Source organism: Nicotiana tomentosiformis, chromosome 9, assembly GCF_000390325.3.
Source record: "Nicotiana tomentosiformis chromosome 9, ASM39032v3, whole genome shotgun sequence".
NCBI classification, from domain to species: domain Eukaryota; kingdom Viridiplantae; phylum Streptophyta; class Magnoliopsida; order Solanales; family Solanaceae; genus Nicotiana; species Nicotiana tomentosiformis.
Window position 1 is genome coordinate 38,240,068 of NC_090820.1, and position 11,207 is coordinate 38,251,274.

The 11,207-nt window shown below is 45.3% G+C and overlaps 1 protein-coding gene across 1 annotated transcript; it reads left to right on the forward strand.

Annotated features, from left to right (window-relative positions):
- Nucleotides 1–1,771: 1,771 nt before the first annotated feature.
- On the forward strand, nt 1,772–3,403 carry LOC138898617 (uncharacterized). The gene has a single exon (XM_070184696.1). It carries the CDS (start codon nt 1,772–1,774, stop codon nt 3,401–3,403), a length of 1,632 nt encoding a protein of 543 aa, XP_070040797.1.
- Nucleotides 3,404–11,207: the final 7,804 nt, after the last annotated feature.

Sequence of the window (11,207 nt, forward strand, 5' to 3'; positions counted from 1 at the left end):
AACGCCTGCTAAATATCTTTCTAGAAAATAAACCTTTCTTCCTTTTGTAACCTAACCATCTTCATATGTCAGTTGTCAACAATAATACCATGGAGCACAAGAGTTTAGTAAAGTTATTGTTTAACCGAGGAGGGCATGAAGAGTTTGGAAGCTTTGATAAACCGAATAAACATTATTCAACAATAAATATGATTTGAAAATATTTCTAAAGCCTTAATTAATAAAAATAATATAAAGTGAGAGGGTCAAAAATTCCGTTTCTAATTATAATTCGCTGCTCTAATATATAATATATATTTTTCAGATTAGATCATTATATAAGAAAACCAATAATTTCTGTAAAAAAAAATTCACACTCAATCTGTATGGGTCAAAATCTGCTTTCATTAAGATTTGACACGAAACGGTATCGCGAAAAACGATATGGCCGAGGTCGATTAGTAGAAAACGGAGCTTGTAGCCGAAGAGTCAATAACGGCCGAGGTCGAGTATGAAGGGCAGAACTAACGGCTAGTTTTCGAATTAAAATATTCTCTTAAATATTCTATGGTGTCCATACTTTTAGGGTTGATTGAGGAATGTCCCATATAAATAGAAAAAGAAATAGGGGAGATAAAAGGGGTAATATTCTCTTATAAGAACATTCTTTGAAAAATAAACTCTCTCTAGATAAAAGACAATCACTACCTTTCTAAAGAGATTCGATTGTCTACTATTCCACACTTTTTTATTAGATCTGAGAAGGGTCCCAACGTTATAGTATTTGTCTATCATTCATCATTGTCAGAAAAAAAAATCATCCACCTCATTCAATATTGGGTGAATCATTCTCATTATTTACTTTAATGTCATTTATTGTTATTTATTGCTTGATATTCCCCCATCATTAATGATCTTGAAACATTGAATGTACATCACATTTAATCTTCTCTCAACACTGTTCTTGCGTTATTGGTGTTAATCGATTATAGATCTGAAGTTATTATCATTAACTAGGTTTAGCCATTCGTCATACAAAATTAATTAGTTTAATCAAAAGTCTACATTTTTTTGTCAAACAATTTGGCCGTCTATGGGGATACTCTAGTTAAATCTTTAGTTTTTTCTAGATCTATAACTGGCACAGTTCACAAAAAAAGAAGAGAAGCTCCTACTTCCTTGTACACCCAGGTCTGACATGGCAGGTAAGGGAGAAGAAAGGATGAAGGCAGTGGCCGATCTCACTACCAACCTCTTAAAGACCATCAATGAGGTCTCCGAAACAGAAGGCAAAGCCATAACGCCTAACACCTCTCCTCGATGAAGTGGATCACCCCTCCCTCACCGCAGTATCACAACATCCCGCGGTAAAGGAGCTTTCACATCTACATCGGAAGAGGCGCCACCAGCGGTGAAGAAGCTACTCGAAACTTGGCTGACAAATACGCTGACCGACATCCTCAACAAGCCCACTCATGAGGCAGTTAGAAAAAATGCAAGGACTTGCATTGCACCAGCAACGGCTAAGAAGCACGACCCTCCCCCTTCAGTAACAGGATCACTCACAATATTAATAATGCAGGTAACGATACCCTCACGGCCATTCTGAAGAAAATGGAAGAAATGAAAAATGAAAACATAATACTTCGGTATCAAATGAGAGAACACCAAGAAAAAGAGTCAACAAAATACCGGGTGATCCAAAACTCTTGCCAAAAAGAGACACTGGTCGGTTCGTCGAGCAACCCTACAGTGATGAAGCCGCCCCACATGCCGTACCCAAGAGTTCAAGATGCCGCCTTATCTGAAAATTTATGACGGTATGACCGACCCCGAAGATCATGTAACTCACTATGTCACTGCGGTAAAGGGCAATGATCTCGCCAAAGAACTAGTCTCCTCCATCTTGTTGAAAAAGTTCGGCGAGATCCTTACCGGAGGAGCATTGGCTTGGTATTCACAGTTGCCCGCGCACTCCATTGAAACATTTGAAGAGATGGCCGATAAGTTCGTAACGGCCCATGTTGGGGCTAAAAAGGCGGAGGCAAGAGTGAACGATATATTTGCCATCAAACAATCACCCGGAGAGGGATTGAGGAATTTTCTCGCTCGATTCAACAGAGTAAGGATGACCTTACCGAATGTATCGGAAGGAATGGCTGTAGCAGCTTTCCAGAACGGGCTGAATAGGAATGGCTCGAGGGTAACCAGAAAACTATTAAATTGGATTATGAAATATCCTCCAACCACTTGGGATGAAATACACAACGCCTACTGTGCCGAGGTCCGTGCCGACGAAGACAACCTGAATGAGCCAACTCATCGATTGACCTCGGTACAAGCCAAAATCAGGAAGGATCGAAGAAATAATGCCAAGAGAGATCTTGCAGCTCCACGATCCAACCGAGAAAGGCATCAGCCATATGTGAGAAGCGTCATCATGCCCCTCTCCCGCCACAAAGAGGGCCCATCTAGGCCAAGGACAGGGACTCACCGGAACGAGAGAAGTATGTCCCCTTTACTGTCCGCTCACAATTTTTGTGTGTCACCCTCAGAAATAGTCTATGCATTGGAGAAGCTCGGACCAAAAGTAAAGTGGCCACAAAAGATGAGGTCAGATCCAAGCACTAGAAAATCAGACGCCCTCTGCGAGTTCCACCAAGAGCGAGGTCACAAAACTGAGAACTGCATCGCCCTAAGACAGGAGGTCTTGAACATGCTTCATCAAGGACACCTCAAAGAATTGTTGAGAGACCGAGGAAGGACCAACTTTGCCCAAGGACGTGAACAACACCAGGGACTGCCGAAACCACCCTCACCGACTCGCACCATTCAAATGATCATCGGGGACGGCGATGATGTTTCGATCAACAGCATAAAGTTTGCCACAACCCACAAGCTCAAACGGTCAATCACTAATGAACGGTACGACGAACTCGAAGAAAGTATCATCTTCGATAAGCCAGATACCCACGATTTGGTTTTCCCTCACTATGATGCCCTCATTATCACTTTACGAATATTAGATACAGATGTAAGACACATTATGGTGGACGATGGGAGCGGCGCGTGCATTGTCCATCCTCGAGTACTTGCACAAATGAAACTCGAGGATAATATAGTACCGTGTTGCATCATACTAACAGGTTTTAACAATGCAGTTGAACGAACATCCTGGGAAATCACACTCCCCGTCCTGGCCGGCGGCGTCACTCTGGAAACCATATTCCACATCATGGACCAGGATACGGCGTACAACACCATAATAGTTCGACCTTGGATACACGCCATGAGAGTTATCCCTTCCAACTTGTACCAAGTTATCAAATTTCCAACCCCATGGGGAGTATTCAGCATACGAGGAGAACAACGCACATCTCGAGAATGCTATCGCATAGCCCATGATTGTACATACACCCATTAGAGATCCCAAAACAATAGATGCCACGGGATCAACCATAGAAGACCTCGACCCCATCCAACCTAATGAAATGACTACAGCAAGAAAGCCTACGTCGGCTGTAAGCTTCAAGAACGAGGTAAATTTCGTCAATTCTTAACTGCTAAAGCGAACTTGTTTGCTTTTTCCCATGCAGACATGCCAGGTATCCCGAAGGAGGTCACCACACACAAGTTGAACGCTGACCCGTTCTATCCCCCGGTAAGGTAGGTTAGGCGAAAGTTCAATTCCACAATAAATGATGCAGTTCGCGAGGAGGTCGAAAAATTGTTAGAAAACGGCTCCATCAGGGAATCAAAATATCCCCAGTGGGTCGCCAATGTGGTCATGGTAAAAAAGAAGAACGGAAAGTGGTGGATGTGCATAGACTTCACGGATTTAAACAAAGCATGTCCCAAAGATTCATTCCCGCTACCTCACATTGACCAGCTCATTGACGCAACAGCCGGGCATGAACTACTAAGCTTCTTAGATGCCTACTCGGGCTATAATTAGATCCATATGGAAGAGGAGGAGCAGGAGAAGACCACCTTCATCACCCACCAAGAAACGTACTGCTATAAGGTGATGCCCTTCGGACTGAAAAACGCGGGGAAGACATACCAAAGGTTGGTGACCAAAATGTTCAAAGACCAACTTGGCAAAACCATTGAAGTCTTCATAGACGACATGTTAGCCAAGTCCAAAAAGAAAGAAGATCACATCGACCACCTGAAAGAGGCCTTCGACATACTCAGGCCATACGGGATGAAACTAAACCCTGATAAATGTGCGTTCGGCGTAACTTCAGGAAAATTTCTAGGCTTCCTAGTATCACAAAGAGGCATTGAGGTCAATCCCGACCAAATCAAAGCCATTGAGGGAATACCAGAACACTTAACCAGCAAAAAACAAGTTCAAAAGCTGACCGACCGCATCGCCGCCTTGTCGAGGTTCATCTCACGATCATCTGATAGATATCACAAGTTTTTCAGCATGCTCAAGAAGGACAACGGCCTCCTATGGACATCCGAGTGCGTTCAAGCCCTGAAGGAGTTAAAAGCCTACCTAACATCGCCACCGTTACTTGCCAAAGCATAACCAGGGAAACATCTACTCGTCTACCTCGCCGTATCCGAAGTAGCGGTGAGTGTAGTCCTAGTCCAAGAAAATAAGGGTACGCAATCTCCTATCTATTACATTAGCAAAACCCTAGTCGATGCCGAGGCGAGGTATCCCCACCTCGAAAAACTGGCCTTGGCCTTGGTCATAGCTTCACAAAAGCTTAGACCCTACTTCTAATGCCATCCGATCTCGGTAATCACAACTTTCCCCTTGAGAAGCATCTTGCATAAGCCCGAGCTATCGGTAAGATTAGCTAAGTGGGCCATAGAATTGAGCGAGCATGATATCACATATCAACCGCGGACGGCGATAAAACCACAAGTCCTTGCCGACTTTGTCGCCTACTTTAGCGCAAAAATAATGTTTGAAGTCAAAAAAAAAGCCGCCCACGCTTCTCCGCGAATGCAAGATCTATGGATTTTGTACACCGACGGCGCTTCCAATGCATCAGGGTCCGGACTTAGACTTGTACTCGAAGTCCCGACAGGCGAAGTGGTTCGCCAGTCCATAAGGTGCCCGGACATGACTAACAACGAGGTCGAGTATGAGGCCGTGATTGCAGGGTTAAGGCTAGCACTCAAGTATGGGGCAAGGCGGGTCATCCTACGTTGCGACTCTCAACTCGTCATCAACCAAGTCACAGGGACTTTCCAGATCAAAGAGCAAAGGTTACAAAAATACCAGGCCGAGATCTGCAGGCTATTGCCCGAGTTCGACGAGTGCCAGTTCGACCAAATACCTCGAGCACAAAACATCGAAGCAAACGACCTCGCCAAATTAGCGACAGCAACTAAAAGCATAACCGGAGAAGGAAACGTGGTCACCCTTCTCCACTCATCGATAGATCAAATCGAGGTAAGGACCATAAATCTAACCTGGGACTGGCACAATCGTATTGTTACATACTTGTAGGATGACGTACTCCCAAATGATAAAAAGGAAGCCAAGAAGCTCCGGATACAAGCGGCCACGTACAACATCATTCACAACGGCCTATACAAAAGGACGTATGGCGGGCCCCTAGCGAAATGCTTAGGCCCGAATTAGATGCAGTGCGTACTGGAAGAAGTCCATGAAGGCCACTGCAGAGCTCACTCAGGAAATCGAGCTCTGGTCAGATGTTTCATACGGGCAGGTTACTACTGGCCTACTATGAAAAAAGAGGCCGCAGACTTCGTAAAAAAATGCGAACAATGCCAAAAATACGCCCCAATGATCCATCAAGCGAGCGATCATCTCCACTCGGTCACCTCCCCTTGGCCTTTCATCAAATGGAGAATGGACATCGTCGGCCCCCTCCCCGCGGGGCGAGGTAACGTACGATTTCTTTTGGTTTTAACTGACTATGTTTCAAAATAGGTAGAAGCAGGAGCATTTGCCCAAATACGCGAACAGGAAGTGATCGCCTTCATATGGAAAAACATTGTGTTCCGCTTCGGCCTCCCCAAAGTGATTAGTTGCGACAACGGACCCCAATTTACTAGAAAAAAGGTCGCAAAATTTTTTGAGAAGTGGTATATCAAAAAAATACTCTCCATACCATACCACCCCGCGGGCAACGGGCAAGCGAAATCCTATAATAAATCAATACTGAACATCATAAAGAAAAAGCTTGAGGAAGCCAAAGGATTATGGCCGGAGCTGTTACCAGAAGTGCTTTAGGCCTATCGCACAACGCCAAAGACGAGTACATGAGAGACACCCTACTCTTTAGTCTATGGGACTGATGCGGTAATACCAGTCGAAGTCGGAGAGCCCAGTTTGCGATACTCCCATGAGAGCGGGCCGAGAAACGATGAAAGCAGAAGGCAAGAGCTCGACGAAGTCGAAGAACGGAGAGATATGGCCTACATAAGGATTGTCGCCCAAAAACAGCAAGCAAGACACTATTATAACAAAAAAGCCAAGATCAGACCACTCAAAGTCGGGGACTACGTGCTCAAGGCTAAAACACAAGCAAGTAAAGACCCGCGGGAAGGCAAACTAGGGATGAATTGGGACGGCCCATACAAAATCATGGCAGCAGCAAATAAAGGGTCATTTCAACTAGAAACAATGGAAGGTAAACTACTACCAAACAACTGAAACGTCGCCCACCTCAAGTATTTCAGATTTTAAGAAAAAGCGTCCTCCAAGTCGCACTCTTTTTTCCTCACTTGAGTTTTGTCCCAATCGGGTTTTCTCGATGAGGTTTTTAACGAGGTGACAAGGGGGACACTTCCAAGTCAAAATGCGAACGGAAAGAGACACCAGACGGTTAGTTCATTGCCCAACCTCTCAACACGTCTCCAGGTCACCTAATGAAGGGACTAGATAGACTGGGAATTGAATGCCAGTCCAAAAAACATGTAAATTTCTCCAAGTATGAGCAAAACACAAATGTATGAAGTCCGCCTATATTCTCGCCAGAACAACATCACCTCAATATCAACCCGGCCCCTGGCCACAATTAAGTAAATTACATTCGACCTCGTTCGAATTAACTGACAATTGACCTCGTTCGAATTAACTAACATTCGACCTCGTTCGAATTAACTCACATTCAACCTCAATCGAATTAAACTACATTCGACCTCGTTCGAATTAACTCACATTTAACCTCGTTCGAAATAACTCACATTCTACCTCGTTCGAATTAAACTACATTCGACCTCGTTCGAATTAACTAATATTCGACCTCATTCAAATTAACTCACACTCGACCTCATTCGAATTAAACTACATTCGACCTCGTTCGAATTAACTCACATTCGACCTCGTTCGAATTAACTCACATTCGACCTTGTTCGAATTAACTCACATTCGACCTCATTCGAATTAACTACATTCGACCTCGTTCGAATTAACTCACATTCGACCTCGTTTGAATTAAACTACATTCGACATCGTTCGAATTAAACTACATTTGACCTCGTTCGAATTAAACTACATTCGACCTCGTTCGAATTAAACTACATTCGACCTCGTTCGAATTAAACTACATTCGACCTCGTTCGAATTAACTTATATTCGACCTCGTTCGAATTAACTTGCATTCGACCTCGTTCGAACTAATTCACATTCGACCTTGTTCAAATTGACTCACATTCGACCTCGCTCGAACCAACTCAATACAGGTTACGTTCGACCTCGTTCGAATTAACACTTGCTAATCCACGACCATGGCCAAAACCAAATTTTTATGATTAAAACAACATTTCTTACTTCAAATATATTCCTTACAAAAGCTAAAACAGATGCGAGCAAAAGTATGTATAAGAATTACAAGCAAAAGAAAGAAAAACAACTACATGCTACCTAACTCAACAACACCATCTCCACCCATTTCTCCACCTTCACCGCTGCGATACTCAGTCGTACCAGGCGTCCTGCTCAATCCTTTCCACGTCTTCCTCAACATCACCAGCTTGTGGTGTGGCGGGGTCATAGCCACAAGAAAACTCACGTGCCTTAGCACGTGCATTCACTAAGTCGGCTTCCGAAACATCCCCCGTCCCCATCATATCCCTGAATATGTCCAGCTAGGCTTCAGCGTGAATCCATTCCTCATACAGATCCCGAGGAACATCAGGAAAAGTAGTGCGGGAGGAGGACGGATGCGCTAATAACTGTGCCTTCTCGGCCTCGAGGGCAACAACTCGATCACTAAGGTCCGCAGTCTCTTTTTCTAACTCCCTAATCCGCTCATCAAGCCGCTCCTCTCTGAGCCTAGCCGTCTCCATGGCGCAATCCCGTTCAGAATGAATAACACGGATTGCGTCCTCTAAAGCTCCAACTCTATGCACATCTGATAACTGGGCCGACTCCACCATATCCAAATCCGCTACCTTCTCGGCGACCTCGCCACTCAAAACGGCCGCTCGAAGTTGACACTTCTCCAGCTCGGCACGCAGCGAGACCACTTGGGACTAAAGGTCAGCGCACTGGGCCTCAACCACCCTACTCACTTCGAGCTCCTCCTCTTTGTCCTTCAACGCCCCCTCGAGCTCACTACATTTTTCGATGACCTTCACCAATTCGTTATCCTTCTCCTTTAGCTCATTTCAGAGGGCCCAGAAGTTTCTACTACCACCAACTCGCCGGTAAAGCTCACGGTGCTTATCACGATATTTGCGATATTTCCGCTCCATCTTTTGGAAGATAGCCTTACGCCTCTCCTCTCGGCGGGAACTTTCAATCTCCAAGATCACGATCTGAAAAGAAAGCCAGAGCGGGTAAGAATAATGTCAAAATGAACATAAAAAACGAATAAGGAAACAGAATACCAAATATACCCTAAGAGCAAGGCCGGCTATGCTCTTCGACAAAGTGGAATCCTTCAGCTTCTCGAGGGTCTTACCCTCCACATCGGAACAGAGTGGACCAAGAGAAGGGACCACGTCCTCTGTATCAACTAATAGGTCCCGGTCTAAAGGGATCGCAATGGTTCGCATGCTCCCTCCCAACCTCACCTCAAGTCGGGTAAGTCCTTCCCCCATCATCCTAACTTCCTCGGCGTCCATATCGGAGCCCGTCTCATAATCCTCTTCGGCAACACTTTTGCCCTTGTTGTCAACCCGAGAGGAAGGGCCCTCGGTCGGTAAAGAGATCGATGTCTCACCCCCGTGTAAGGCATCGAGGATCCGCACTGACGACCCTTCAAAACCCGTTCCAGCCCCAAGGAGCAAAGTACATTCCTCGGCCCCCGACTGCGGCGAGATCGTGGATGGCTGCTCCATAGCAACTCTGAAATCTATAGTCGTCGTTTATCTAATGATGAAACTATCCATCGCCGAACTTCCCACGCGGACACTTCCTTCGCCGATATCGACATATCGCCTCTTGCGGTGAAGCAGATTATCATCAGTCGGCGACAATCCTTACTCATCATCCTCGTCAACTAGATGACATAGAGGCGAAGTTGAGACACCCGTCGTAGCAGTCGACGATCGAGCATGCCCCACCGTAGCAATAGGAACAGAAACGGCCTTCCTCTTACGGAATACCGGAGCAGGAGCTTTTCACCTCTTCAAAGACCCTCCTGCAAAAGTAATTAGAACGGCAACTATCAAATCCATGACGAATACATGACCACAAGGCTAGGATGGCATAAGTAAAAAGTCACTATATGAACGGACAAACTCACTGGTCGTTGAAAGCTTGGGCCCAAACTTCTGGAAAAAGGCCGGACACCCACGAATCCCCACTGTGTGTGGCAAGATCCGGCTAACACATTCGTGAATATCCGCGACCAATGAAGGGGGATTAGTCTCAGCTGAAGTAGAAAAAGACAGAACGGTTAGACTACGACCAGAATGAGCAAAATGAGCACTTAGTGAAAATATTTACGAGCGTAATTCCACGCCTCAGGAAATCCATTCGTGTTCGCCACCACGTCCTCAGTCTTGACAAAGAAGTAATTAAACCAGAATCGATGATTTGCTTTATCGTCCACCTTTACTACCAAACTTTTGCCTCCACGGTGATGAAGCTGCAACATCGTCCCTCTATAAAAACTCAGCGCGAAAAGGTGCATCAAGTGGCGAAGAAAGACGCCGCGGCCAGCCAATTCCGTGTACTTTGTCAATATGAGGATGATCTTGTAGATATAAGGAGAAAGCTGAGTCGGGCAGACAGCGTAGTAGCGGCAGAACTCCTCTGCCAATGGGAGAATGGGAAAAGAATAGCTCACGTAGAATGGATATGCATAGAACGCGCAATATCTAGGGTGATGAATCTGTACCACATCGCGTCCAGCCGGGACCAGATCGATGTGGACTAGAATTTTGAACTTCGCCCTGAAATTAACAAGGGCATCCGCGTCCATCTCAGACTCTACGGCCTCAGGGTCATCCTCGGATAGCTTTGAGAAGTCAGTTCTAGCCTTATTGCTTGGGGAATTAATTCCTCCACCGTAGGAAAGCTTTCATCTTCTACGACAATGGCAGCCCCACCATCATGGGGAGCCATGTACACTGCCAAAGGAGCAGGATTAGGTATCCCCCCAGAACTGGAAGACACATTAACCATTTTTGTTTATGAATAGAGGGGGTGCAAACGTAGAAGAGTCGAGTAGCAAGAACCACCGAAATCGGTGAAGGCAGGAGTATGAAGTAAGGTCAAGAAAGCAGAGATTCTGATTGAGGAAGAACAGGGTATGAAAATCCGATTTTTAGAAAGCAAATAGTGAACCTAAGAACTGAATATCCCCATTTATAAGAGTTAGGGCATCAATACCGAGGAAGCAAACCGCAGTTGCCCAGCTAAAAAATCGATGCGGCAGAGGCACAAGAAACGACACAGGGTATCGGAAAAACGTGTAATAATGACGCATGATGACATGACGTTACGATGAAACGACGTGACCCTAGGTTGTGGATCACAAAAGGCCACGTTTCCATCCCGTCTGAAGCGCTACGACTCGACCTGCTCATATAAAACTTCTCAAGCCTGACAGATAAAGTCCGCTCATCGAGGTCGCCCAGGGCCGACATCAATAAGCGGAGGGACTAACTCTATGGGTCAAAATCTGCTTTCATTAAGATTTGACACGAAACGGTATCGTGAAAAGCGATATGGTCGAGGTTGATTAGTAGAAAACGGAGCTTGTAGCCGAAGAGTCAATAACGACCGAGGTCGAGTATGAATGGCAGTACTAACGGTTAGTTTTCGAAGTAGAATATTC